At 34.6% G+C, this 15480-nt stretch overlaps 4 protein-coding genes across 4 annotated transcripts in view; 1 reads left to right on the forward strand and 3 right to left on the reverse strand.

The window, feature by feature from the left end:
- Positions 1–504: 504 nt before the first annotated feature.
- On the reverse strand, positions 505–1284 carry LOC104819438 (transcription factor PRE4-like). The gene is made up of 2 exons (XM_010549507.1): positions 1015–1284; positions 505–876 (listed from the first exon to the last, which is right to left on the reverse strand). Exons 1-2 carry the CDS (start codon positions 1141–1143, stop codon positions 724–726), a joined length of 282 nt encoding a protein of 93 aa, XP_010547809.1. The 5' UTR covers positions 1144–1284; the 3' UTR covers positions 505–723.
- A 3699-nt stretch (positions 1285–4983) lies between these two features.
- Positions 4984–7389, reverse strand: LOC104819439 (microtubule-associated protein RP/EB family member 1B-like). The gene is made up of 8 exons (XM_010549508.2): positions 7092–7389; positions 6350–6418; positions 6172–6258; positions 5979–6085; positions 5773–5879; positions 5625–5692; positions 5425–5538; positions 4984–5271 (listed from the first exon to the last, which is right to left on the reverse strand). Exons 1-8 carry the CDS (start codon positions 7197–7199, stop codon positions 5146–5148), a joined length of 786 nt encoding a protein of 261 aa, XP_010547810.1. The 5' UTR covers positions 7200–7389; the 3' UTR covers positions 4984–5145.
- A 2490-nt stretch (positions 7390–9879) lies between these two features.
- Positions 9880–12369, reverse strand: LOC104819440 (microtubule-associated protein RP/EB family member 1B-like). Its single transcript, XM_010549509.1, has 8 exons — positions 12071–12369; positions 11329–11397; positions 11151–11237; positions 10958–11064; positions 10752–10858; positions 10604–10671; positions 10404–10517; positions 9880–10250 (listed from the first exon to the last, which is right to left on the reverse strand). The coding sequence occupies exons 1-8, from the start codon at positions 12176–12178 to the stop codon at positions 10125–10127; spliced, it is 786 nt and encodes a 261-aa protein (XP_010547811.1). The 5' UTR covers positions 12179–12369; the 3' UTR covers positions 9880–10124.
- Positions 12370–14819: 2450 nt separating this feature from the next.
- Positions 14820–15480, forward strand: part of LOC104819444 (pectinesterase 3) — a 1426-nt gene continuing 765 nt past the window's right edge. The window contains exon 1 of the mRNA XM_019203207.1: positions 14820–15478. Coding sequence (XP_019058752.1) covers positions 15021–15478 — 458 coding nt within the window. The 5' untranslated portion in view covers positions 14820–15020. The remainder of the gene's footprint in view (positions 15479–15480) is intronic.

The following is a 15480-nucleotide window of genomic DNA, read 5'->3' on the forward strand; positions in this document are numbered from 1 at the left end:
ATCATATAATATTATTTGATCCGGTTTGATTAGTTTTTTCATATACAAACGGAAATACATTTCAAAACGCCATTTAATGAATTAATGTCATATATCCGCCATCACTAAAAGCATCATTTTAACGAATTATTCATTCTTATGGTGTTATTGCCCAAAAAATAGGGAAAAAAATGACTCGTGTGGTTTTATTTAATAATATGGAGCTTTTTCGTTGAAGTGGTCACAAAATCTTCTGACTCGTGATTTCATAACCCACTATATATTTGTCGTATATACGGATCCACGTTCCACATTCTAAGAAATATTTACCACTGTATTTGTATTTAAACATCACGGTCAATGTTTTGAGTTCCTTAACCTTATTGAATCCATCATTAGTTTATATAACTCTACCATGGCATGGTATAATCACTTGTGTTTGTGGGATTGGTTAGAAGTATATCAAGTTGTTTTTTTAAGTATTTTATTAGAGAAAAATCCCATGGATATATATGTTGTTGCAACTTAATTATAAATAGTTTAACCCTACTACATGGACCATATTACGTAATTTATTAAAAAAAAAAGAGTAATCGGGTTTTGATCCTATTTTATAATATTCCTTAAGCCAGAAAAGACAAATCTGACAGACAACTTGCTGTCTCCACCATCTGACAAAAAGCAAAACCCTAAAAAAACATGAAACACATAAAAAAAAAAACAGTACTGTTATCGGTTTTCTTTCTACGGAGTGGTAAGCAAACTTCGAATGAAGGCTGCTTGGGCTGAATCCGCAGATTCAAGAAGTTGAGTTAGTCGTTCACTCAGGTCATCCACTTCCTTGTGCAGGTTCCTTATATAGCTGCACGTCTCTTGCAACGCCCTCGACGCTGAAACCTATACACACACACACACACACACTGACACGTTAAGATATATATACGAATGATCTATTAGAGAAATTGGGACGTCTGATGATTAAACAGTTTGGACATCGTACGTAAATCTGGTTTGTGATCGATGGATGATAAGTACCTTGTCGGAGGGCCTTCTGTTACCAAGTTCCGGGACGATGCGATGGAGCTGGACGACGATATCGTTGATTTGGTCGTCGGTGATCATGGAACCTCCCGTTTGTCTTGAACGTGATCTTCGGCTAGACATAGTTGGTATATATGTGTATATATGTTTATATATAACTTTGATAAATAGCAAAGCTATAAATTAATATATATATATATATATATATGTATATATGTATAAGTACACGAGCTATATGAGTGTGAACATATCTATGTGTGCGCGTGTGTGTGAAGAGTGAGAGTGAATCTGAATGGTTTCAGGCTTTCTGTTTATATAGACGAGAATCTTTTAGCTTCCCGTGGAACAATATAATATTTACATTTTATATGCATTATATATATATATATATAATTACTATATTCAAAGTGTATATTATGGTGTCCATGTATTCTAAACCTCGATTTTAGCTTCTCGGGTGTTATTATGGACGATAACCCAAGAATCCCAAAACCATTTCAAGATTTTTCTAACATCTATTTTTTCACATTACATAGATGGTGATTAGAATAATACTTATGTACGATCATAGCTAATGATTAAGGGTTTTATAGAAATAGTGAATCTAATCAATTGTAGGTTTTGATGCCTTTTCATGTTCATCATCATTTATTACGGAATTTCCATCTTTATTTTTTCTTCATTTAATTTCGAACAGTACTTTTCCGTTAAAAAAACGATAATTTCCAACAGTATTTCTATAAATAAATTTCATCAACCAGGGTACCATCTGTTATTATATTATCTTTATATATGCTGCGTATATACGTGTACAGCCACTTCACCGTATGATATGATAAATTGATAATGATACGTGTATGTATATAGACAAATGAATAATCTAATTGATTATATTTTATAATCTGTTTTGGACACAAGTGGAATCCTGCAACTGGACTTGGTTGTTTGCTACTGTACTAACGTATTTCGTTTTTGGTTTCTCTTCCCCCTTTTTTTCTGTTTTTATTTTATTATCATAACATCAATCAGTTGATTAATTGCAATCGACGTTAGTTTATTATAATTTCATTTAGATCCGTTTAATTAATGATTTTTTAAATCAAAATTTGATAGAACCGACCAAAATAAAAAACAAAATTTAATTAATAGTATTAACGAAAAATTAGGATGGTTAGGTAGGTAACCATAATATTATTTCGTCTTAAATATTACGTGTCCCCTGAAATTCCGTTATTCATTTATGATTGACAAAGAAAATATTGAGAATTATAACCACGATTTGTTAGAAATTTGACCATTGTATTATTCTCGATTTTTAAAATTTTAAATTGAAAATATTTGTCAAACAAAATTTGATAGTTCATAAAAAATTTTAAATTAAAAAACAACATTTATTCAAATGTTTGTTATTATATTGCATTCTGAATTTCGGAAAACAATAGAAAAAATATAATATTTTTTGACACTCGGCACGTGGCTTATTGCGATCAACATCAACCAATGTATGAATACAATAATAACGTTATAGCATATTGCTGGATATATATCGATACAATTTAACTATCGAAATTAACAAAGGAGATATATAATCTAATTAATCAAAATATTGCTGACGTGTTGGTCAGCTTGGTTCTCGGGGCACATGACTTCAGTGGAATATACAGCGAACAACTTGCTCAACACCACAAGGATCCTCATTTCCTTTTCATTTTATTTCGTGTAAAATCCCTAAAAAACCTCCAACTTGCAAAAATATATACAAATAAACCTTCAACTTGAAAAACTGTCATTCAATCCCCGAACTTGTAACTTGTCACTAAATAAAACCTCGAACTTGCAAATTATTGCTCTAATAAACCTTTGACCGGTTTGACCACAATTTCAGGCGATCAAAAATCCACGTATTAACGGATTGTTGATGTCACCTTATACACGTTATCAATTTTAATTTAAAAAAAATGACATCAGCAATCCGTCAATACGTGGATTTCCGATCGTTTGAAATTATGGTCAAACCGGTCAAAGGTTTATTAGAACAATAATTTACAAGTTCGAGGTTTTATTCAGTGACAAGTTACAAGTTCGGAGATTGAATGACAGTTTTTCAATTTAAAGGTTTATTTGTATATATTTTTGCAAGTTGGAGGTTTTTGAGGGATTTTACCCTTTTATTTCATATAGTTTATCTTTTATTTTATTTCATCGAATATATTTTTTATATAGGCTATTCGATATAGTTACTAGTTTTTTTTTGTTATAAGTGTGATTCTTGTATTAACCAAAACCTAAGTTACAAAAGACAGTCTTAGCTGATTACAAAACGTGATTCTCGACTGAATATTATTGACACCCCATAATCAAAAGATTAAAAGGAACAATTGGAATATAAGCTAGTTCTAGGAACAATAGGAACAACGCGAAGGATATTGCTGTGAGCTTGTCAGCGTGTATCAATCATGTAGCATGATATTACTGCAGATTTGAGTATCGTTATACTAGTTAGTCATTTGAATATATATATATATATATAAGGGTGGATACGGATCGGATATTCGGGATATCTGATTTTAAAAATTATATTATCTGGATTTGGATTCAGATTGATGGATAGTGAAAAATATGGATTTAGATTTGAATTTGAAAATTACGAGTACCCTAAAATCGGGTGTCCGTGAACCGAGTATCCCACGGATCGATACCCTATTTTTGAGTATTTATCCCCAACCCTAATATATATATATAATACAAGACTTCTGGATATCAAATATATGAGAGAGAACTCCTTAATTATAAATATTATTAATAGATATAAAAAGGTTGATAAAATAGGATAGAGATAAACATTTTTATTGTATTTTGGAATTAATGTGTAAAATGTAGAAGACTAATTAATTAATTCATTAATCTGATTTTATTTTATAGAAGTAAGAGAGAGATCTTAGATGATCTTCTAACCATATGGCTACGGTCTAGACTATTAAGCTTTATGATATAGCACAAGATGAAGATGGTTTAATTATTGAAAATGTACGAAACATGTTATTTTAATACGCATATATACGTGCATGTGTACTCGAACATGTGCATTCAAAGACTCCTCTAAGTCGGTGCGATTTGTTTACTTTAATTTCCTGTATAACGACCTGATATTTTTTTTTTTTGACAAATTCCAGACAGAATATATATATATATATATATATATATATATATATATATATATATAGATAGCTCAAAATATTAAAATTTTGAATAGCTAAAATTTAAAAGACGATCGCATGATATTTAATTATGGTACGGGTTTTGTAAAATTTGGCATCCTAACCTACAGCTATTTTTTTTAGTTTTCCTATATATGGAAATTATGACTTTTTCCCTTCTTTACAGTGATTTAATATATATATATACACACACATATATACATATATATAGTTGAAATTTTTATTCAGTTATATCAGTATACCAAACCAACAAATCACTAACTGAAAGTCTGAAACCTTTTATACACTGAAGATATCGATTGCAGCATGTTTCACTGTCCAAAATATAGGTTCGGTTTGATGATGATAACAGTTAATTGCCGTTAATTAAGAATCGGTATATGTTTCAAACCGTTTATATGGTCGATGTGTATTGAGTTCTAATAAAAGACCCAATATATATATATATATATATATATAATTATATATATATATATAGGTTTTTTTATACGTTACAAATAGAAGTATATAACGTTTTGTGAAAGGAATATCAAAATTAAGCAAATCTCTCTTGTAACAATTGTGTGTGGGTGTTATTGTTAATAGAGATGAGCCCTTTGAAATCACCAATTTATTTAGCTCCATGGGCTTTTGGATGGGCCAGTACGAGAAGAGATTACGGATTAATATTAAGATCCGCTATAAGGCCCATTTGCCCAGTTAGCTCGAAATTCTCAACTCACCGAGTCAGCGACTCAGTGCCGTGTTCAGTGAAAGATGACCGAATTCCCTCCACCAGACAAAAGAAAAGTAGAATCATTCACAGTTCAGCAGGTCGAGGTTTCAATAGTAATGTCTACCCGCGAGAGTGTCGGGGAAAGAAGGCGATGGACATATGGAGGTTTTTCATATCTTCTCCCGACAAAGGTTAAGCTTTGGGTTCTTCTTCTTCATCATCCTCTCCGAGAGACTGGCTTAGATAATCTTGAGCTTCTTCAAGCGCGGATTCCTTTGCATCCGTTGCATACAATATCTTCTTCACTGCTTCTACTATCTACACAATGGTTTCGGCCATAAAAAGATTAGATTCACACGTGAAAAATCTTCACGAGGATTCGATTAAGGATGGTATGATTCCATTTCAATGGCCAGCCTGCTACGGGTTAGAAACAGATGAAACCCTTCAGGGAGAAGTCCGAGGCCTTACAGGGAGATGTTCGATTTCAGGAGTCTGGCAGAGTATCTCGATATCCCGGAGCTTGGAGAAGTAGAAGTCTCTTTCTTTCTCCAAGAGATCCACAGAGAGCTTCATTTCTGTAAGCTGTTTTCACCAACCCAAGTTTTCGGTTTTTTTGTGAGAACCTGACTTTCTAAGACATTAGATTTTAGAAAGGTCTTAGCTTATACCTCCTTTGACAAAGCCTGAACCTCGGCCGAGGAGTTGCTCCCACCCGCAACCGTATGCTTGTTGGTACCTTACGAATTTGGCCGTTAAGAAATCTGCAACGGAGATTGAATAGAAACAAAGAAAAACGTTTTATGATCAGTCGGGTACCTGGAATATGCATGTTGTTTGTTTGAAGCGACTTTGATGTCTTGGTAGAACACTTAAAGGTCCTATCTTTTCCGCCTTTTGTTCTCCGTTCCACCGGATTATAGTTCCTGCCAGCCCCCCCGGAAAAAAGGAAAAAAAATGCAATGTGATAGGAAAACACTTCCTACGAGTTTTACAAGGGAGGAGAAGGAGTGAACGAAACATACTCATTCATGATTCCGCCGTTTATAGAATCGCAGTAACGTTTCAGCCATTGCAGAAACTCCAAGTTGTCCAGTGGCCGGCCTTTGACAAGCCTGTTCACTTCAATGTGCTGAGGAATTTCCCAGTAGATAAAAGATTCAATTGCTACTTTTTAAAACGAAAGAGCTTTAAGGCAAACCACACTGATGAATTTACCTTTTCAATTTTCAATTTGTTGAACACATCTTGCAGGACCTTGTAGTTTTGTATCATCTCATACTCAGTTTTGGCATCAAAATTAACCTGCAGTGGAAAAACTTTTCATAATGTTAAAGCCAAACCTGAATATGAAACAGAAGGGGAATTAATGAAATAAATAAAATAAATAAAAGACCTTGTGCATTGGCACGACTCCTGGAAAGGTCATGTCCATCATCTGGCATTGCACAGCACCAGACGCAGCCTAGCACCAGACCAGAGAAGAGGAACATGGATCATAGAGGACTCAAAATCAGACGCACACGAAAATGCCGAAACTTGAAGGGGCGATTCGCAAACCCACGAGTTATACTGAAACTTCAAGACAATGGACACAGACGCGGATAATACAGAACCAGGTTTCTTCAGAATCGTGTTAAAGTTATCAAACTGGTTTCATCTCGACCAAATCTGATATCATCTTCCAGTTCCAACAGATAAATTGGTTACAATTCCTAAAAGAACCAAACTTGCACGAGACAGAACTAACACTTAATCCAAGCATAAAGCATTGAAACAACTCAACACAAAAAGAAAAACCTCGGATGCCCTCGACCATGGGAGATAATTTCCACTCTTCCGTACACAATAATGGTTTGGGTGAGACAACCACCGACAACTACAAACGCAAATTTTACAACTTGTGAACTATTTTTTTTCCCCTCAATACCCAGCGAATGCACCAGATCAACACCGGCACCACCACCAATCCAATGCACGTAATCAAGGGTACCCTCCACCGAGATTATAGATACGAAACCCCAGGAAAGAAACTCAAATGCATCGGTAAATCATCATGAAACGAATTGGCATGCACCCATTTTGGAAGTCAGCAAGCAAGCAAGCCCACATGCATAAACACATATCTATATGTATACCTCTTCGACGCGGGAGAGATTCAGCTGAAGCCGGTTGTTAATCCAGGAGAGAATCTCGTTTCGCCCGACGAAGTAAGCACTGTCCATTATCCCAATGTTCGTCGCCATTTCGTCTTCTCTCCGACCAGTAAAAAACGGAAGAAACCCCTATTGTTTCTTGAAACCCAGATGAAATTAGGGGAGGAGAGACAATGGGTATATATCGAGAAGGGAAAATCAAAATGCTACGCTAATTTTTTTTTTTTCCTCTAAATTTTGATTTGATCCGTTTTGGTTTTGCTTGTTAGGAAGAGAAACTGAAGCAGAGAAAAGGACGGGGAGGGGAGGGAGAGAGAGAGAGAGACGGAAAAGTGAAAAGCAGAGAAAGGCTGGCAGCGGCAACGGCAAATGTGGCAATTTTAATTTTATTAATTTACAATATCTCCTTTATTAATTAATTAATCTATTCATTTGGGAATTCACACAAGTATTAAAGATCACATATTTAAATGAAAATATTTAGAAATTCCTCGCAGCATGAAGCCATGAACAATCGTAGATAGTGGATGCCTTATATAGCCTTTGCAGTACATATAGATACATGTAACGTTTATAATATAGGTTCCATATTTTTGTATACACTAGGATCGAAATATATTTTAAATAAATATATAGTAATCAACACTTATGATGTATAACATGTGAATGAATTAGCGTAAACGATTAACGATATGAAGCATTAATAATTACTCATGTATTTAATATTACTTTTAAGCGAAATTACCTTTCAACTTACATTTTAACAATGCACAATTTTATTATGTGATTTTCATATTGCAAACAACATCTAAACGTATGCTTTTTTAATTTAGTAATTTTATGATGAAAAGCAATTGCAAAGATATTTTGGGGATGTGCGCAGCGTTATGATGGTAAGAATAATTTATGAATTTATATAGTGGGACAACCTTTTGAAATAAAAGAATTAGGTTGATAAAATAAATGTCATTTAAACTAAAATAGAAATCAAATAATTAATGTGCCATCTACTCGGCATTTGGAGAAACCGTTCAGATTCGAGATGAAAATATATTGGTTCGGTTTTTTCGATTTTATAAAAATAGGTACCAATCGGTTTTTATATTATGTTCGGTTCGATTTGATTCGGTTTCGGTATCGGTTCGTTTTGGTTCCGGTTTTTATTAAAAAAAAGATAGATTTTTTTTAAAAAATTTCAGTTTTTTAGGATTTTTTAAAATTCGGCTCGGTTCCAAGAAATTCGATTCTCTACAAATAATACTGTTCGTAAATTTAGAACGATTCGGATAAGAAAAATATTATTTTTTCGGTTCGGTTCTGAAAAACCAAACTGAAATGCCCAGCCCTGATACCATCCAACTAACAAGCAGTGGTAAGTCCTTTGGACACACACCAATGAATTATTGAGTTATAGAATCTTAAATTATATTTCAATGTTTGGAATTCAAACTTAACAAAATGGACTGACTGCCTATTTTGTAATAAGTGAAAATTATATATATATATATATATAAAATTAAAATCGAATTAATTACAAAAAGGAAAATTGGTTTTAATGGAAATCAATGATACGCTGTTTTATCGGGCCAAGTATGTGGGGGATGAAACGACATATTTGTTTATATAAACTCAAAGTGGATAGATAGTCAATGAAAATAATTTTTATACTTTTGTGGGTGAGCGGAGGATAAAGATTTATACCTTGTTTTAGTTTAGAGATGTCAATTGCTTAAATTCAACCCATTTGGGTCCAAAAAAAAAATGGGTTGGATTGAATCGATCTAATAATAATATGTTGGGTTGAATTGACCTATATATTAAATCTATTTAAATCCACTTAACTCATTTACGTATTTATACACTATTCATATACATGTATAGTTTATAAATATGTATATACGTATATAAACTAGGAGTGAATGTTTCATTACTTGTTTCTATAAGGCATTGCACAGCACCAGACGCAGCCTAGCACCAGACCAGAGAAGAGGAACATGGATCATAGAGGACTCAAAATCAGACGCACACGAAAATGCCGAAACTTGAGTAATTCTCCAGATCATACAGAAGTGCTTCTTCATCCTTTCCCACTTGTAGAATACTTTTAATACCCTGAAATAAAAAAAAATGTCACTTTTGATCCGTGTGACCCATATGACTCTCGCATGATATTTAATTATGGTACGGGTTTTGTAAAATTTGGCATCCTAACCTACAGCTATTTTTTTTAGTTTTCCTATATATGGAAATTATGACTTTTTCCCTTCTTTACAGTGATTTAATATATATATATACACACACATATATACATATATATAGTTGAAATTTTTATTCAGTTATATCAGTATACCAAACCAACAAATCACTAACTGAAAGTCTGAAACCTTTTATACACTGAAGATATCGATTGCAGCATGTTTCACTGTCCAAAATATAGGTTCGGTTTGATGATGATAACAGTTAATTGCCGTTAATTAAGAATCGGTATATGTTTCAAACCGTTTATATGGTCGATGTGTATTGAGTTCTAATAAAAGACCCAATATATATATATATATATATATATAATTATATATATATATATAGGTTTTTTTATACGTTACAAATAGAAGTATATAACGTTTTGTGAAAGGAATATCAAAATTAAGCAAATCTCTCTTGTAACAATTGTGTGTGGGTGTTATTGTTAATAGAGATGAGCCCTTTGAAATCACCAATTTATTTAGCTCCATGGGCTTTTGGATGGGCCAGTACGAGAAGAGATTACGGATTAATATTAAGATCCGCTATAAGGCCCATTTGCCCAGTTAGCTCGAAATTCTCAACTCACCGAGTCAGCGACTCAGTGCCGTGTTCAGTGAAAGATGACCGAATTCCCTCCACCAGACAAAAGAAAAGTAGAATCATTCACAGTTCAGCGGGTCGAGGTTTCAATAGTAATGTCTACCCGCGAGAGTGTCGGGGAAAGAAGGCGATGGACATATGGAGGTTTTTCATATCTTCTCCCGACAAAGGTTAAGCTTTGGGTTCTTCTTCTTCATCATCCTCTCCGAGAGACTGGCTTAGATAATCTTGAGCTTCTTCAAGCGCGGATTCCTTTGCATCCGTTGCATACAATATCTTCTTCACTGCTTCTACTATCTACACAATGGTTTCGGCCATAAAAAGATTAGATTCACACGTGAAAAATCTTCACGAGGATTCGATTAAGGATGGTATGATTCCATTTCAATGGCCAGCCTGCTACGGGTTAGAAACAGATGAAACCCTTCAGGGAGAAGTCCGAGGCCTTACAGGGAGATGTTCGATTTCAGGAGTCTGGCAGAGTATCTCGATATCCCGGAGCTTGGAGAAGTAGAAGTCTCTTTCTTTCTCCAAGAGATCCACAGAGAGCTTCATTTCTGTAAGCTGTTTTCACCAACCCAAGTTTTCGGTTTTTTTGTGAGAACCTGACTTTCTAAGACATTAGATTTTAGAAAGGTCTTAGCTTATACCTCCTTTGACAAAGCCTGAACCTCGGCCGAGGAGTTGCTCCCACCCGCAACCGTATGCTTGTTGGTACCTTACGAATTTGGCCGTTAAGAAATCTGCAACGGAGATTGAATAGAAACAAAGAAAAACGTTTTATGATCAGTCGGGTACCTGGAATATGCATGTTGTTTGTTTGAAGCGACTTTGATGTCTTGGTAGAACACTTAAAGGTCCTATCTTTTCCGCCTTTTGTTCTCCGTTCCACCGGATTATAGTTCCTGCCAGCCCCCCCGGAAAAAAGGAAAAAAAATGCAATGTGATAGGAAAACACTTCCTACGAGTTTTACAAGGGAGGAGAAGGAGTGAACGAAACATACTCATTCATGATTCCGCCGTTTATAGAATCGCAGTAACGTTTCAGCCATTGCAGAAACTCCAAGTTGTCCAGTGGCCGGCCTTTGACAAGCCTGTTCACTTCAATGTGCTGAGGAATTTCCCAGTAGATAAAAGATTCAATTGCTACTTTTTAAAACGAAAGAGCTTTAAGGCAAACCACACTGATGAATTTACCTTTTCAATTTTCAATTTGTTGAACACATCTTGCAGGACCTTGTAGTTTTGTATCATCTCATACTCAGTTTTGGCATCAAAATTAACCTGCAGTGGAAAAACTTTTCATAATGTTAAAGCCAAACCTGAATATGAAACAGAAGGGGAATTAATGAAATAAATAAAATAAATAAAAGACCTTGTGCATTGGCACGACTCCTGGAAAGGTCATGTCCATCATCTGGCATTGCACAGCACCAGACGCAGCCTAGCACCAGACCAGAGAAGAGGAACATGGATCATAGAGGACTCAAAATCAGACGCACACGAAAATGCCGAAACTTGAAGGGGCGATTCGCAAACCCACGAGTTATACTGAAACTTCAAGACAATGGACACAGACGCGGATAATACAGAACCAGGTTTCTTCAGAATCGTGTTAAAGTTATCAAACTGGTTTCATCTCGACCAAATCTGATATCATCTTCCAGTTCCAACAGATAAATTGGTTACAATTCCTAAAAGAACCAAACTTGCACGAGACAGAACTAACACTTAATCCAAGCATAAAGCATTGAAACAACTCAACACAAAAAGAAAAACCTCGGATGCCCTCGACCATGGGAGATAATTTCCACTCTTCCGTACACAATAATGGTTTGGGTGAGACAACCACCGACAACTACAAACGCAAATTTTACAACTTGTGAACTATTTTTTTTCCCCTCAATACCCAGCGAATGCACCAGATCAACACCGGCACCACCACCAATCCAATGCACGTAATCAAGGGTACCCTCCACCGAGATTATAGATACGAAACCCCAGGAAAGAAACTCAAATGCATCGGTAAATCATCATGAAACGAATTGGCATGCACCCATTTTGGAAGTCAGCAAGCAAGCAAGCCCACATGCATAAACACATATCTATATGTATACCTCTTCGACGCGGGAGAGATTCAGCTGAAGCCGGTTGTTAATCCAGGAGAGAATCTCGTTTCGCCCGACGAAGTAAGCACTGTCCATTATCCCAATGTTCGTCGCCATTTCGTCTTCTCTCCGACCAGTAAAAAACGGAAGAAACCCCTATTGTTTCTTGAAACCCAGATGAAATTAGGGGAGGAGAGACAATGGGTATATATCGAGAAGGGAAAATCAAAATGCTACGCTAATTTTTTTTTTTTCCTCTAAATTTTGATTTGATCCGTTTTGGTTTTGCTTGTTAGGAAGAGAAACTGAAGCAGAGAAAAGGACGGGGAGGGGAGGGAGAGAGAGAGAGAGACGGAAAAGTGAAAAGCAGAGAAAGGCTGGCAGCGGCAACGGCAAATGTGGCAATTTTAATTTTATTAATTTACAATATCTCCTTTATTAATTAATTAATCTATTCATTTGGGAATTCACACAAGTATTAAAGATCACATATTTAAATGAAAATATTTAGAAATTCCTCGCAGCATGAAGCCATGAACAATCGTAGATAGTGGATGCCTTATATAGCCTTTGCAGTACATATAGATACATGTAACGTTTATAATATAGGTTCCATATTTTTGTATACACTAGGATCGAAATATATTTTAAATAAATATATAGTAATCAACACTTATGATGTATAACATGTGAATGAATTAGCGTAAACGATTAACGATATGAAGCATTAATAATTACTCATGTATTTAATATTACTTTTAAGCGAAATTACCTTTCAACTTACATTTTAACAATGCACAATTTTATTATGTGATTTTCATATTGCAAACAACATCTAAACGTATGCTTTTTTAATTTAGTAATTTTATGATGAAAAGCAATTGCAAAGATATTTTGGGGATGTGCGCAGCGTTATGATGGTAAGAATAATTTATGAATTTATATAGTGGGACAACCTTTTGAAATAAAAGAATTAGGTTGATAAAATAAATGTCATTTAAACTAAAATAGAAATCAAATAATTAATGTGCCATCTACTCGGCATTTGGAGAAACCGTTCAGATTCGAGATGAAAATATATTGGTTCGGTTTTTTCGATTTTATAAAAATAGGTACCAATCGGTTTTTATATTATGTTCGGTTCGATTTGATTCGGTTTCGGTATCGGTTCGTTTTGGTTCCGGTTTTTATTAAAAAAAAGATAGATTTTTTTTAAAAAATTTCAGTTTTTTAGGATTTTTTAAAATTCGGCTCGGTTCCAAGAAATTCGATTCTCTACAAATAATACTGTTCGTAAATTTAGAACGATTCGGATAAGAAAAATATTATTTTTTCGGTTCGGTTCTGAAAAACCAAACTGAAATGCCCAGCCCTGATACCATCCAACTAACAAGCAGTGGTAAGTCCTTTGGACACACACCAATGAATTATTGAGTTATAGAATCTTAAATTATATTTCAATGTTTGGAATTCAAACTTAACAAAATGGACTGACTGCCTATTTTGTAATAAGTGAAAATTATATATATATATATATATAAAATTAAAATCGAATTAATTACAAAAAGGAAAATTGGTTTTAATGGAAATCAATGATACGCTGTTTTATCGGGCCAAGTATGTGGGGGATGAAACGACATATTTGTTTATATAAACTCAAAGTGGATAGATAGTCAATGAAAATAATTTTTATACTTTTGTGGGTGAGCGGAGGATAAAGATTTATACCTTGTTTTAGTTTAGAGATGTCAATTGCTTAAATTCAACCCATTTGGGTCCAAAAAAAAAATGGGTTGGATTGAATCGATCTAATAATAATATGTTGGGTTGAATTGACCTATATATTAAATCTATTTAAATCCACTTAACTCATTTACGTATTTATACACTATTCATATACATGTATAGTTTATAAATATGTATATACGTATATAAACTAGGAGTGAATGTTTCATTACTTGTTTCTATAAAAAATTATATCAATCAATTATTATATTATAATCAATTCGGTTCAGTTTCGGTGTTTATTAAAAGACATATATTTTTTAAGAAAGTTCCAATTTTTTTCGCATTTCTAAAAATTGCGGTTCCATTTCGGTGCTTATTAAAAAATATATATTTTCTTAAGATTTTTTTTTTAGTTTTTAAAAATTTCGTTCCGTTTCAGTTCTTTAGAAACATTAATGTTAGATTTTTAAACGATTCGATTCGAAAATGATATCTAATTTTTCGATATAATTTGATTCAAAAATAATATCGAGTTTTTCTGCTCGGTTCAAAAACGATACTTCGAAAACTATATACAGTTTTTTGGTACAATTCGATTCGAAAACAATACCAATTTTTTTGTTAGATTCTTAAATGGTATCAAATTTTTCAGTTTGGTTCGGTGCTGAATTTCTGAGTTCAATTTGATCTGGAAAGGATATTGAATTTTTCGGTTTTGATTCAGAAATAATATTGATTTTTTTATTCGATTCTAAAACTGTACCGAATATATATATAATTTACATTATGTACAGAGCTAGTTCACGTGTCTTGTAATTGCCAATTGTATTACCTTGAAGTCACACATTTGATCTTAACCTAAAAAGATAAAGATATTGATTTAGCATTCAATCAAAGTCTAAAGTTATTTGTTGCTTTCTTGTGTCTTTTTATTTTCTAAGATAACAACATTAAATAAACTTTCGTTTAGAAAATATTTGTGCAGTTAAAACGTATACATGCAATATGCATTATTCGGTAGAACATTTATAAAAATACAAAATTCATTTAAAAACTGTTTGGATTCGAACGTGGGGGCTCGGACATTTTCCACAAGTCAGAAACTTTGGGTTTAGAAAACCAAAGTCTGAAACTTTGAAACAACAATGTCGTGTTTTGACTTTCTATTCACAAATCCATCATCATCTCCTGCATTCCCCCAAAATCAAACCTAATTCGAGATCCGGTAGCAATGGAGTCCATCAACACCACCTTCAAGGGCTACGGCAAAATCACCGACCATGAAAACCTAACCCATCCTCAGATTCCCAATTCTTCTCCCCGCAAAACCCTAATCATCATCGCCTCCGTCGCATCCCTCCTCCTCGTCGTCGTCTTGACCGCCGGAGTACTATCCCGTCCACCCAACCGCCTCTCCGAGTCCTCCGACTCGCTGAAGGCCATATGCTCCGTGACTCGGTACCCGGACTCGTGCCTCGCGTCCTTATCATCCGCTCTCAACCAATCGGAGCCCAACACGATCCGACGAGTTGACCCGGAATCCATCTTCAAGCTCTCGATCCGTGTCTCCGCCAAGGAGATCTCGAGCCTCGCCATGACTTTCCGGTCGATCAACGACTTACCGGAGGACGCGGCGGTCGGCGACTGCGTGAAGCTGTTAGCCGACGCGCTGAGTCAACTCAACGAGTCGG

The sequence above is a fragment of the Tarenaya hassleriana genome, unplaced genomic scaffold, assembly GCF_000463585.1.
Source record: "Tarenaya hassleriana unplaced genomic scaffold, ASM46358v1 Cleome3, whole genome shotgun sequence".
In the NCBI taxonomy this organism is placed as follows: domain Eukaryota; kingdom Viridiplantae; phylum Streptophyta; class Magnoliopsida; order Brassicales; family Cleomaceae; genus Tarenaya; species Tarenaya hassleriana.

What these genes read in the sequence shown, in the direction of transcription:
- LOC104819438 (XM_010549507.1), bottom strand. Translation starts at nt 1,143, where the DNA reads ATGTCTAGCCGAAGATCACGTTCAAGACAAACGGGAGGTTCCATGATC. An exon ending in ACAGAAGGCCCTCCGACAAG is followed by an intron (nt 877 to 1,014) that starts GTACTTATCATC and finishes GTGTGTGTATAG; the next exon opens with GTTTCAGCGTCGAGGGCGTT.
- LOC104819439 (XM_010549508.2), bottom strand. Translation starts at nt 7,199, where the DNA reads ATGGCGACGAACATTGGGATAATGGACAGTGCTTACTTCGTCGGGCGA. An exon ending in AACGGCGGAATCATGAATGA is followed by an intron (nt 5,880 to 5,978) that starts GTATGTTTCGTT and finishes GGGGGCTGGCAG; the next exon opens with GAACTATAATCCGGTGGAAC. An exon ending in AAACAACATGCATATTCCAG is followed by an intron (nt 5,693 to 5,772) that starts GTACCCGACTGA and finishes CAAATTCGTAAG; the next exon opens with GTACCAACAAGCATACGGTT.
- LOC104819440 (XM_010549509.1), bottom strand. Translation starts at nt 12,178, where the DNA reads ATGGCGACGAACATTGGGATAATGGACAGTGCTTACTTCGTCGGGCGA. An exon ending in ATCTCTCCCGCGTCGAAGAG is followed by an intron (nt 11,398 to 12,070) that starts GTATACATATAG and finishes GTCTGGTGCTAG; the next exon opens with GCTGCGTCTGGTGCTGTGCA. An exon ending in ACAAATTGAAAATTGAAAAG is followed by an intron (nt 11,065 to 11,150) that starts GTAAATTCATCA and finishes GAAATTCCTCAG; the next exon opens with CACATTGAAGTGAACAGGCT.